Here is a 13886-nt window from a genome sequence, read left to right on the forward strand (position 1 = left end):
GGACAGGGAAGGGAAGGGAAGGACAGGGAAGGGAAGGGAAGGGAAGGATAGGGAAGGGAAGGGAAGGACAGGGAAGGGAAGGACAGGGAAGGACAGGGAAGGGAAGGGAGACAGGGAAGGACAGGGAAGGGAAATTTCTGAACCATTAAAAATGTCCAAAAGAAGCATGGGCTGCCTTTGATGGCAGTGAACTCACACCCACTGAAGTGGTCAAGCAAAGCTGGTTGTCCAATTTTCAGGAAAGTTTATTATAGAAAGGATTCTTGAGTTATGGCTTAGACAAAATGGCCTGAGTTCCCTTCCCATTCGACTTGATGATTGTGTAAAGCTGTTTAATCTCCCTGAGCCCAGAGTTAAGTTTCTAGGTTTGTATACAGCCAGGAAGTTTGAATGAAGTGAATGCTTGTCATATGGCAACAGCTTAATAACAAATACTTTCCCTCTTTGATCTAAGATTTCATCTATCTCCAAGTCTATTCTCTTATATATTCTTTTAGTACATTCACATAAGACAGGCAGATAAGCAGCCAGACATGTACATGAGAGGCAGTGGGATATGATGGATAAATAACTGCCCTTAAAGGGAGGAAGACTGTGTTCAAGTCTTGCTGCTCACACAGGCTGACTGGACAAGTCACTTAACCTCTAAGTGCCCAGAACAATCCTATAAGACTATAAGCTGCAGTGAAGATGCTGGCCCACAGAGGTGGGAAGAGTGACTCCCCTAGGAACTCCCCCTGTTCATGCAGTAACAACTCTAGCTGCTAGTACTGACAGACATGCTTCTGTTTTAACTTGGCAGTGAGAGCTTTGGGAGGTCATTATCCTACATGGACTTTGGGGATCAGAGAGCTGTAGAATTCACCATGGATTCCTACTCCCAGGTGACAAGCTGATATCAGATTTGCTTATAAGGAGGCAAAGATTCTTCTGAGTGAGTTGTCATTGTAGTTGCTGCTGACAATGTTGTTTTTGTTAATAAGGACCGATCTAACAGTTGTGAACAAAGGCTACTGAATGAAATCTCATTTCAGTGAATCAGAGGTGCTATAGCAGCATGGAAAGAACACTGGGGCCTGAAGTCAGAGGACCTGAATGTGCACCCTAAGTCTGCTCTTAACTACTTGTATGACCTTGGGAAAATCATTTTACTCTCTTGGGCCTCAGTTTCCTTTTCTGCAAAAATGAGGGGGTTAGAGCTTCTAGAAGATCCTTACCAGCTCTAAATTCTATGATACAAAGGTGAACTCACTCAAAACCTCGTCATCTAAGTATAGACTTTGACAAGCACATAGCAATATTTCTTTTAGTGAAGATCATGCTTTCTGGGAACTGGCTTTATTGTAAAAACATGATTAGTAAGAACAATGGAGGTATGGAGACATATTGCAGGGTGTCACAGCAGGCAGATGGGAGATGTCAAATATAATAGAAAATCCAGCACATGGTTTTGGGTTTGGGTGGACGAGCAGACGTAGCTGCCAGAGGGCCACATTGGGAATCAGATAGTCTGGGTTCCCATCCTTACTCAACACTGGCTTCCTGACTCACTTTGCCCAACTCACTTGTCTTCTCTGGGCCTAGCATCCTCATCTGTAAAATGAGGGAGATGAGCTAGAGAACTTAGGAGACCACTAAATTCCCTCCCACCCCTAAGTATGTGAGGGACTGGAAGAGGAGGAAAACTTCAAAGAGCTTTGAGTACATTGCAAAGATGTAACCAGGGTGGGGTGACTGGGGCTCTGCCCCAAGACATATTTATAGTGCACCAATTACACCTTTAGTTCACTTGCTCTGCTTCAGGCCGTGCCTCTGGGCCCCAAAAGTTGCTTGTCCATCATGATGGAAAGCTTAAAGCATTGTGGAAGGTACTTGGGTCCCATTCACTGCCTTGTGCCAAGTGAAGTGCCCCCTGCCTCCTCTCATCCCTGCTCACTTGTTCCAGCTCCTTTCACAGTTACATAAATTTCCAAGGGGAGCACCTGGTCTGCAGTCTTCATGTTCATGTCAACCTGTCTCTGCAACTTGAGCCTATTCACTCTTTCTGAACAGGAGGAATCCTGGAATGAACTAGGACATCACCATAGAGTGTGGAATTTGAAATTCAAACAAGACAACAGAACAGAATTCTAAGTTCTATCCTTCTGACTTGATATCAAGATACACCCTGGACTATTCAGATTTAGAGGCAATCGAACAATATCCTTGCCTGTTCTCAGAAAAGCTTGCCCTGCCAGGGAACTCGGAGATCGCTGTGGACCTTTAGTTTCTCGTGTCATTAGAAAAATAAGAAGACTCTGGACTTTGAGTTTTAAGACAGAGGCTCTCAGCAAACCTCCTGGGGCCCCTGTGGGTCCAGGGAACTTTGACTGGGGGTGCACAGCGTTGCACTTAGCTCTCTGGTGCCCAGTTTCTCTGGGTCAGTTGGAGTATCTATAAACCTCCATCTCAGGCTTAGCACAAGCTTCATCTGCAATTATCAGGGCTAGTCAACCCTGATAAAGATAATCTGGTGGTTGCACCACCTGCTTTAATGACACAGACATGCAAGAAAGGAGGAGCGAGGGGAGAGAAAGGAAGGGAGAGGGTGGATAGCAGAAGAAAGAGGAGGGAAGGGAAAAGGAAGAGAGTGAAAGAAAGATAAAAGAGAAAGAAAGGAATAGGGAGAGGAAAGAAAAAGAAAAAAAAAGCAGGAAAGAGGAGATTGAGGAAAGTGAGGCAGAGGAGAGAGGAGAGGAGAGGGGAGGGTAGAGGGGAGGGGAGGGGAGGGGAGGAGAGAAGCTTAGACCAGAGGACACAGGAGGGGAGGGAAAGTAAAGGAAGAGAAGAGAGAACGTGATGCAAAAGTAAATAGGAGGAAGGAATGGGGAACGGAGGACAAGGGAAGGGAAATCAGATAAAATACTGAAAAGGGAGAATAATAGAATCACAAAATTTTACATTGTAGGTGGAGAAAAACGCCTTTGGTCAATGTCCCTTCCTTGAAGTAACCTGGCTGCCTATTGCCATGTTCACTGAGTACTGATTTAGGATTTCAGATTCACTGGCTGGCCTTGGGAGGCAAGAGGGCATGGAAATAAGCAAAGTGGAGCAAGAGGGAGAACCCATGGGCATAGCTCATGAAACCAGTTGTAGGCCAGCTTGGGTGTCAATTGACTTGTCTACCAACTGGGAACGATAATGATATCAAGAGCAATACTAGATCACAGGAGGTTCCAACCAGAAGGACCCCTAAAGAGATTCCAGGTGAGAGCCTCGCCCAGGGCCCAGAGTGGGTGGCAGTCAGGTCTCAGATCTAGCCCTCCCATGACCAAGCCCACTAAGATTAGGGCTAGGGCTGGCCACCATACCGCACACCCATTCTGATCTACCTGAAGTGCTCAGGTAAATGTCTAATGATGGAAGATAATGCAAAATTAAAAAAAAAAAGTTACAAAGCTTTTGTGACTGTGTTACCACATTTATGTTTTTATTCCCAGAGAAGATTGCATGATTTATTCATCCAAATAAAAAGAAATACCTTCATTTCTACAGCCTGGGACACCATGTCCCACTATGGGAAATTTGGTCACCAGCATAGATTCAGAACCTCCTTCACTTAGGTGATAAGTCCCAGGGGTCTTTGGGACTCTAGAATTGAGTGACTTATTCAGGGTCCAAACTTGAAAATGTTGAAGACAGGGCTTGAACCTAGAGGAGGGTCAAATCATGGGGTGACAGGATTAGAATTCAGAGGAAATTTGAGGGTCATCTAGCTCATTTAATAAATGAAGAAATGCTCAAAAAGGGCATAAATTATCCAAGGTCATCAGTGACAACTGGCAAAACCAGGATCCTAGTCTAGGTTGTCTGGTTACAAACCCAATGTTTTTGGTTTTGGGAGGTTTGGTTTGGTTTTGTTTTGTTTTGTTTTGGAAGTGGGGGGTTGTTTTTTGTTTGTTTTGTTTTCCCTCTAATTTTGCCGCTGAAAAAATTTGGTGTTTCTTGACTTGACAGCCTAATAGCAATGAGAATCCATACCAGGCACTAAAACAATATTAGTAGGCTCTTATGAAAAGTGGGCCCTTCTTTAGTTGCAATTTGAAAGTTCCCAAAAGTCCTGAGGATCCACAGAAGTCTTTGTGATGGGCACATGACATCAAGCAGTGAAGAATGATAAGGCTTACCAGCTAGTATCAGAGCTGGAGTGTTTAAGATCTGAGTTCAAATCCTGGAGCATGTCCCTCCTATCTGATGTTGGCTAAGTTCCTAAGTTTCTGCCTACTTTAGTTTCCTTATCTGTAAAATGAAGGTCCTAAAAATGCCTACCTCCTGGGGCCATTATGAGGATCAGGTGGGATACTGTGTGCAAAGCCCTTGGTATACTTTAAAGCACTATCTAGACATCAGTTATTGCTATTATTACATTTTGTACAAAAATGTCATTTTGTGATTTGGAGACATTGGGTGTTTCCTTGGTGATAAGACAGCATTTTTCCCCCACAAATTCACTGACTCTTTCTCAACTATGTCCATATTCTTTTGTTCCTGATACATTTCTAAGGTCAAGGTAAGCTTGGAACCAGTAAATTGGGGAAAGGGATTGTTTCTTTAACATCTCATATTTTCTATATTCCGACACTTGAGAAACACTCACATCCTAAAAGAAAGAAGTCAATATCTTTCACTGGAAATAAACAATACTACCCAAAGCATTTGACAAATTCCATCTGCCTCTGACTTGGGTTTGCCTCTTGGTCTGTAGTTGAATCCAGGGAGCTGTCCCTGGAGACTGGAACATTCTCTTGCTCACCTGAACCTCTTCGAATCTAGACCTTTGAAAGCTGAACTCAAGGGCCTCCCTTCTCCAACAGGCTCGGTTCATTCCATCTCCTGCTCCTCCCCCCAAAAAAGCATTTTGTTTTCCTGCTGCTTAAGTGGATATCTCCTGTGAGCTACTTAAGGAAAAGACATTTCCTTTTTGTGGATCCTCGGGGTCTCATACAGTGCCTGACATCTCATAATAGTAATTGATTGCTGAATGAGTGATTTCCAAGACTGACCATGCTCATTCTTTGATTTTAAAGGTGGAATAACTGATGGAGTTATCTGCTCGTCCCCAGACATCTGGAAAGGGAAAGACCTCCTTAAAATTCCATATGAACTCTACAATACATGCCTCCCTCTTCTTGGGAATGGGGCACCCATCGAAACACAGCTCCCTGACACTGCCCAGCAGGATAGGCCACATCCCAGCCAGCGCCAAGAACAGGTAGACAAAAGCCAATCAGACTGTGAACTCAAACCCAAGGCCCGGCCAGTCAACCTCCGCCATGCCGTGGCCACGGTGGTTATCACCGGAGTTGTGTGTGGAGTTGTGTGTCTGATGATGTTGGGCGCTGTGATTTATGGCTGCACCTATGCAGCTGTTATGGCTAAAGGCCATGGAGAGCCTTTGAGGCATGCCAATGAACCAAGAAAGTTTGGAGAAGAAAAGGCGCCACTTGGTACCTCCCTGGCATAGACCATTCTCGGGGACAATTTCTCCCGAGTAAGAGACATTGTTTGAGGGAGAAGAGAAGTGTCTGAGGAGAGCTGGGGGACTATCCATTATTACTGCCACTTTTTGCTTTTTCATTAAAAATAGTCTGTAATTTTTTAATCATGTGAAGCAATTCATGTTTCAATTTTTAAATGCCATGGGCAAAATAAAGACATTATTTGTGCTCTATGCATGCAAAAATAGTGAAATTATTCTATCATATTTGAGACCAGAATCACAGAAAACAGAGGGAAAAAATACCTTTGCCCTTTCTCCATTTCATTCTGTTCCACTCATTTTTATCCAAACCCAATGATTTCATTTGAACAGTAAATTACTGGTGTGGAAACTTCCTTCACCAAAAGCACATTGGCAAATTGTCTGAGGATTTTCCTCTTAAGAGAGATTACACAGACAATGAAAGCTCAAGTGACTTGTCTGAGGTCACAGAGACACTATATTTCATGGGCAGGACTTGAACACAGGTTTCCTCATAACACTGAGGTTTGTTTCTTCACAATTCCGTATTGTCTTTCATGGCTCTCACAAAGGAGGTCATGATAATACCTGACATTCATAAAGTCTTTTACCTAAACTACATCATTACAGATTCACAGAATTCTGAGAGATAGTCATTGCAGCAATGATTTTGCCCATTTTGTAGATACAGAAACTGAGGCTCAGCTATATGGCCTGGGTCTGAACTCAATTATTCCTCACTTCAAGCTTCAAGCTCTATCCATTCCACCACACTGCCTCTCAGCATGTAAATAGAGACATCTTTACCTACAGACATTCTGGTAGAGTTGTAATGGCAATCCAAACTCTTCTTTCATTTTATGAGCCCCAGTTCCAGCCTGCCTTTCTCAAGTTCTTAGACATTACTCACTCTTATACACACTGCAGTCTAGGCAGCAAAGCCTCCTTGGGGAAATGGAGGGCATGTGATTACATCTCCCTCTTCCAAGCATTTGCATTGGCTAGCCCCTGTGCTTGGAAAGCACTGCGTCTTCACTTCTCCCTCAGAATCCCTACTTTCCTTGAAGGTTCTGCTTAAACAGCACCTTTTGCATGAAGCCTTTCCTGAGCTCCGCAGCCACAGACGCCCCCAAGCCAGGCTCACTATGTTGACTTCACATGGATTCTATATGAACCACCTGGGAATTTCCATGCTGTCTTGCCCTGTCTAGATTAAGAGCTCCTTGAGGGTAGAAGTGGTTTGGCTTGTGTTTTGTAGCTTCAGCACCTAGGAATGTGTCAGGCACAAAATGAATGGATGAAGGCATTAATGAATGAGCAAAAGTCCATTCCAAGGGTTTGGAGAAGAGGCTGGTAATTCAATGGGACTTTGGATGCTTCTGCCATTCAAGCTCATGGCAGAGCAGTGATAGGCTTTTCGATATGGCTAGGGCTATGCATTCAATGGAAGTATCTGGGAGTTGGGGATGCCATCGCTTTCCACAAGAGTCAGATTATATTTAATGTTCCAAATCAGAAAACCATTTGGGGTTTTCTGGGCCTCAGAGGAAAAGGAGGGCTCCCTCTCTGGATAATGGGCCCTGGGCCCAGAGTTTGGGGAAGTGATCTGCTGCACGCGTAAATGGCGTGTAAACAAACACTGAGGAAAACACTGCCAGCATTCTGGGCCAGCCAGTTCAGAGAGGCCAGACTCACGGGGTGATTAAAACCTTCCATTCTGAACTCTCCCAGCAGGAATGCATTGAGGGCGGGTAGGGAAGGAGATAATGACTTTTGTGTATCTGGATCCCCACAGAGTCCCTGGGCTTGTTCCGCCACACCCACACATAAACACACACAGAACAATCCTTGCACCCACTAATGAAAGACAGCCATCACCCAGCAGCCCAGCCTCCCATCCACCCCACTGGGGGGACCCAGTAGAAGGCAGCATCTGGCCCCTGCCACCCAGGAATGCTTTTCAACACTCTGGCAGAGGAGGGGCCATGCAGAAGCCTGCAGACCATTGACATGTCCCAGGAAACCAACTAGCCTTCATCTGGGCAGCGAGAAATCCAGGTGTGCTGCCTGGAGTCGCCTTATAGCATGGCCACAGCCCGGAAAAGATCCGTGCAAATTGAATTTGGGCAAATTGAATCATCATTGTCAGTGCACCAGGGGAGATTGATATTTAAAGAAAGCCTTCATGGAATCCTGCTGTAATGGGGCATAATTGCCTCCAGATTTATTATCCACTTTGCAAGCCCGGCTTTTCACATATTAGGTTTCCACTTGAAGGGGCCTTTCTGTCCTCTCTGAGTTGCTGCCCACCTGACCTCTGGGAGCTACTCACCTGTTAGCATGATCAAGCCTTTACCGGTAAAAGTGCCCAACATTTCTCTTGAGAATTAAGGGTGGTAAAAGGGCTCCCCCCCATCATCTTTTGTGAAGCTAACGATAACCTGTTACAGGTTATTCCTACCGTTTTCCATACTTAAATCACAGGATATTGGGGTCATAGATTTCAAGATGGAAGGATTCCTCTCACTTTGTCCCTTTTTAGAGCTGAAAGAAGCCAAGGCCTCTGTGGAGGGTGGGGCCTGCCCAGGATCACACATGCAGTAAATGACAAGAGACAGAGTTTAAAATGAGGGCTTCCTGAATCCAGGGCCACTAGATATAAGAAGGGCAGGGATACTTTACATATGAAATTGGCCAATCGCTGGCTGGACTGTGGACTCCGTGCCAGCTCTAAAACTTGGATTCTATGGTCATGTGAAGGATTAAAACATTTAGCATATATGCAGGATGGCCTGCTCAGGAAAGGAAGAAAAGGGCCCAGCCCAGGGAGCCTCCAGTATGGTCAGGGCATAAATGTACATAAATGTACATAAATGATGATGCAACAAAGGCCATACAAGGAAGCAGTGTGTGCGTGTGTGTGTCCACCTGCCTCCCTATCTCTGAGTAACCAAAGAGCTCTACGATGATGGGCAACTCCTGAGGTTCTGAGGGAAACATGACAGACTAAGACAGAAATGGGACTCTCACACAGCCCCATGTCACTCACTCCAGCTCACTTTTCCAGACTGATCACATATTACTCCCCCCTATGCAATCCATTCTCTACCCAAAGTGACCTACTTGTGATTCCTAGTAAAATCCATCCCATTTCCTATTTCCACGCCTTTTCATAGGCATTCTATGCCTGGAATGGATTCCCTCCTCTGATCACACCCTTGGAACCCCAACTCCTAGGGCTGTTTCCTGCATCCATATTTTTCCTGAGGAGAGGAGAGGGGAGGGGAGGGAGGAGAGGAGCCCAGGAGGTATAGAACATCATTGCAAACTCACACAAACACACTTCTGTTTCCATCTGTCTTTCACAACAACCTTAAGAAGACTTGGGCAGTGGGAATGTGTACGAAGATAAAAATATCAACGACCTTTTCTGCAGAGAAGTGGGTTCTGGTCATTATATTCATGCTCTGTTTACTTAGCCCCGGTCAACTTGAAAAAATGTGGCACTGGAAAAGGAAAGTCATTTTTGCAGAGTCTTAAATGATAACTTCCATCAAATTTTCTTGGCGACTAGCAGGTCATAGGGAGTCATTTCCCATAGCTTCCAAGATTATTTTCAGCTGCTTATTGCATGCCAGCATATTTATCAGCTCTCTTATACAAAGTAGCTTCCATTTTGGAACTTGGCTTTGGGGACTGACTGCTTCAGAAAGTAGGGCTTGTTGACTTATTGGGAGAAAAGTTGACAGAAGCAAAAATATGAATCAATCAAGGCAGAGTATTGGGGTTATGCTCCAGTAGATAGGACCTGACTTAAAGCTTTGCTCCAAGGTGGAAAATTCCACTATGGAGTCACTTCTCACCCTTAGCCCCAACTTTGTCTTGAGGACATTTCTTTGTTCTCTTCTCTTCTCTTCTCTTCTCTTCTCTTCCCTTCTCCTTTCCATTCCTTCCTTCTTTCATTTTCTTTGTTTTCTTTCCCTTTTCTTCCTTTTCTTTTTTTTTTACTTACCTCTTTCCTTTTTTTCCTTTTTCTTCTTCCTAACCTCCTCCCCTCCTTTACACTCCCTTCCCCCTCTCTCCTCTCCTTTTCTCCCCTCTACTCCTTTCCCTTTCTGTTATTCTTCTCTCTAACTCTTGGTCACCCACCTCAAGCCAAGTTGTAACGGGTGCTTGTGCCAAAGAACCATTCCCTCATCCTGTACCTCTTTCCCCCTTACAGTCACTTTCTCAGAAACAGCCTAGCTCATTAGTTGTGCATCTGAATAGCTTTTTATTTGGGAAACTATCCTGAACACTGTGGCAACGGCCTGTCTCCTTCAGTTGGGTGTCTGAACAGAGAAAATTCTTGAAGATGCCTGGTTGCTTTTTTCTTCCTCCATGCACAGGAGGGCGTGCAAATATCCTTCTGAGAACGGAGAGTGATTTCAGTCCAGGATTTCCTCTTAAAAGCCTGTGAAAATGAAACCTCATTGCCCCAAGTGGTCCAACTTACCCCCAGAAACCAGATCTCCTCCTCTTGGATATCAAAGGAAGGGGCTAAATTGCATTCTGCATAGCTTATCTATCACTGGAATTAACATAATTGCATACCAGCTGTTATAAATCGGTAATTATCTGTTACAGGTCAGGAAAGGATTGTTTCCAATTTGGTTAAAAAAAAAAAAAAACACCAACCAATTCAGTAACTGCAATAGATAGAAAACATGTCGGCGAAAGAGATTTCCTGATCCACAGTGGGATCTACATTCACAAACTAGCTCTTTGGACCGCCTGCCCCCCACTACTTCCATTCGTGACAAGGGATTGATTTGTCCTTTTATCTCTGGAGTAGGAAGAGCTCTGACTCAGCAGCCAAAGATCTACAGTCTGGTCAACCAATCAGCAAGCATTTATGAAGCACCTCATGTATGCCAAGGTCTGTCTACAAAAAGAAAAATGAAATAATCCTGGCATTCTAGTGGGTTCTGCAGCATTGTACCTAAGTAGCTATGAGACTTTGGCCAAGTGGCTTCTCCTTTGTGGGCTTCAGAGTCTTCTGCTTTCATATGAGGGAGACAGATATAATGCTGTCTAAGGTCCTTTTCAGCTCTCCAGGGCTGGGCATCACACACACACACACACACACACACACACACACACACACGGAACAGAACTCATAGTGCTTTTCTTTATCCTAAGCACATCTTCACTTAGCACCATTTATATAAAACTCATATTTGTTCATATGTGTATGTATGTATATATGCATGTATCTATGTCCTACTCAAGTGGGGTCAATGGGATATTTGCCAGGATAAAGGCCACACCCACCTCCCAGCCCCAAGCTCTTTCTCATGGACCTGGAGGGGTGGGGTGGGAGAACACATTAAAACTCACATACACACAGAGAAAAAAAAAAAGCCCTAAACTCTGTTTTCCCCCAAAAGCATGTGAGGGCTTTTCCAAAGGCTTCACTAAGCATGATGCTGATTATACTGTTCAGTGGTTTCTAGACTAGGGCAAGGATTAAGTAAATCACCATCCTGACTGACAATGAGAACATATATTTTTAGCCAGAATCTTCTATTGGTATTTCAAGGAAACCACATATTCAAATGCCAGAGGCACGAACAGGGGCCAAAGCTCCCCATACACTTAACTTCAGCTTCTTTTATTTTTGCATAGTTGCAACATACATTTTAAATGGCTTCTTATTTAAATAATCCTCCCAGTTTACTGTATGAGATAAGACTTTATTAGAAACTTATGTGGATTTGTCAGTAGAGTGTTGGGTTGATTTTTTCAGAGGAGGTGCTAATAATTATTGCTCCTATTTCCATGTCATTTAAAGATATTTTTGAAGGGGGGCCCTAGGTGGGAATAGGTACTGACCTGTTATTTCATTGGTATGAGGAAATTCCCATCATGGGAATCTTCTTCCACTGATGCCTAACAGCCACTCACTTATTGCTTCTAGTCCTAAACATTTAGTGATAAATAGCACTGTCACAATAGCTCTGCACTGTAGGTGTTATTAACCCCAGTGTATAGATGAGGACACTGATACTCAGAAGAGCTAAGTGATCTCCATGGCCAGGTGGCCAGCAAATGTCAGAGGCAGGACTCAAACCCCAGGTCTTAACATCTCTGTTTTTCATGGAGGATACAAAGACTCAGATTACTGAGATGATTCATCCTACAATTACTGTCCGATGTGGTGTAAAACCCAATCAAGGGTTTCAAGCTTCCCCTTTGAGATGTGTTAACAATAACCCTGGGATGTGGGCAACATTATCATGTTTTTTAACAGGTGAAGAAACTGAGGCTCAGATTTCTTTACTTCCTCAGTTGCCACTGCATGGCTGAGGCAGGCCCTTGAAGCAGCCCTCCTAATTCCATGTCTCCGTGCTCTTGGGTTGCCTGGTGGAATCCTTGCACTTAGGGCCTTGGCTTTGCCAGATTGTGATTAGATTTCCAGGTATCTCAGAGCCCAAGCTAGGTTGCTGATTGGTGACATTTGGGGTTTCTTTTCTCTGAAATCTAAGAACTTGTCTATAGATAGACAGCATGGCAATGTGGCTGGTTTCCTTCTTGTTCTGTTGTGTCTTTTCAGGTTAGAGGTAAACTGTGATCAAATAATGGTAACTGTTTGGGTGTCAAAGTTCAAACACAAGGAGGGTCCTGGCTGGTGCTTTAGAAGGAACCTATGGGAAAGGGGGCATATCAGCAATGCCTGGGAGGGTAATCTTCCAGGAATGAAGCACTGGGAGGGATGGGAAGAGGAGGAGAGGCAGCCAAGAATCTCACAACAGCTTGGTACAGTCAAGGAACCAACGGATATTTTGGGGGAATGGTAAATTGTTGGATCAGCAACTTTCACCTCCCGAGAACCCCGAAATGTGGCAAATATAAACAACCTGACCTTACTAACCACAGAGGCAGAGAGGAGACTGGGAAAAGAGATTTAGAGGATTCAAGATTTAGAAGTGGAAGAGTTATTGACATCCTTCCTTTAGTGGATGGGGAAATCCAGGCCCTAAATGGGGATTGCCTTGGTCAAGGTCACATGGATAGCAGAGCAAAATGAAGAATCCCTAAATCATTTGATGAACTGCTAGTCTGTGACAGATTTGGAAGCAGAGCACCAGTCTTTTCAGATCATCTGCTCTTCTGCAGCTGGCTCATGCTGGCCCTGGAGCTCGGAAGAAGTGAGATCAAATCTGCCTCAGATACTGTGTGACCCTGAGGAAGCAAATTAATCTCTTTCTGCCTCAATTTCCTTAACTGCAAAATAGGAATAATAACAAGCTATCTCCCAAAGTTATGATGAGGATAAAATGAGTTAATATCTGTAAAATGTTTTGTGAATGATAAAGATCTATATAAATGATACTTATTTAAAGCTCATCATCACTGTCACCACCATCACCACATCACCATCATCATCACCACCGCCATCATCATCATTGTTATGTGATTTCTCCTAGAAAGATGAATGGCTTCATTAGATCCCATGGGATCTGAAATCTCCCTTTTCATTGGTCATGGAAGGAAGAGACTCAATTCCATCTATTCCTTCATCTGAAGTGGCCATGTTTGTAGGCAGATGTGGTCGTACTGTGCATCTTTTGAAGAGAAGTCATATATTTGGCTCTGCCATTGGCAGTAGGGTGCTCACCATATTTAGAAAGTTGATCAATTAGCTAGAAAACATTCAGGGGAGAAACTAAGGAGATGGGTTACCCTCATGAGATCACACCACAGGAGAGGTGAATGAAGGAACTAGTGACCATTTGTCTTGTGAAGAGGAGACTCAGGGAAGACAATGGAACTGTCTTCAAGCACTGAAAAACTATCCCTGGTAAGAGGGGCAAGATTTATTCTGCTTAGCCTTGGAGGACAGAGGTAGGAGAACAGAACTAGGAAAAATGATCAGAGCTTTGGAGAGGCAGATATGGATTCAATCTAATGAAAACATTCCTAATTATATGGGAAAAAAATTTAAATATACTTAATTAGCTCCTATTTTATGCCAGGCATTGCTTTAGATTCTAGAGATACAGAAAGAAAAAAAAAATTCAACATCCTTGTCTTAAGGACCTAACATTCTAGGGGGAAGAGGTTGGGGGAGACAGTAGGCAGACTGATAAATCAGTATGCAATATGTGCAAAGTAAATACAAAGTCATTTCTAGGGGGAGGCAGTAACACCTAGAGGAGGTGATGTCTCTGGACATAGTCAAGTTCCCAGAAGGAAATGTGGCCATCTAGTCTTTGCTTGAAGACTTCCAACATGCATCGCCCCCCCCATCTCCAGAGACAGGGCAGTCCAGGCCATTTTGAAGACTTAAGGACCACTTTTCCCATGTGCTGCCGAAGAGAGACTTGTTCAGCAGAGGCTTGGA

The 13886-nt window shown here is 44.0% G+C and overlaps 2 protein-coding genes across 2 annotated transcripts in view; one reads left to right on the forward strand and one right to left on the reverse strand.

The window, feature by feature from the left end:
- Positions 1 to 5710, forward strand: part of LRTM1 (leucine rich repeats and transmembrane domains 1) — a 10114-nt gene extending 4404 nt beyond the window's left edge. The window contains exon 3 of the mRNA XM_069084368.1: positions 5067 to 5710. Within this exon, the coding sequence (XP_068940469.1) occupies positions 5067 to 5503 (437 nt within the window). The 3' untranslated portion in view covers positions 5504 to 5710. The remainder of the gene's footprint in view (positions 1 to 5066) is intronic.
- CACNA2D3 (calcium voltage-gated channel auxiliary subunit alpha2delta 3) overlaps positions 1 to 13886 on the reverse strand; it is a 1089703-nt gene that overhangs the window by 159492 nt on the left and 916325 nt on the right. The window lies entirely within an intron of this gene.

The sequence above is a fragment of the Petaurus breviceps genome, unplaced genomic scaffold (genome assembly GCF_028583685.1).
Source record: "Petaurus breviceps papuanus isolate PSGF00001 unplaced genomic scaffold, PetGlider_PUasm1.0 174, whole genome shotgun sequence".
Classification (NCBI taxonomy): Eukaryota; Metazoa; Chordata; class Mammalia; order Diprotodontia; family Petauridae; genus Petaurus; species Petaurus breviceps.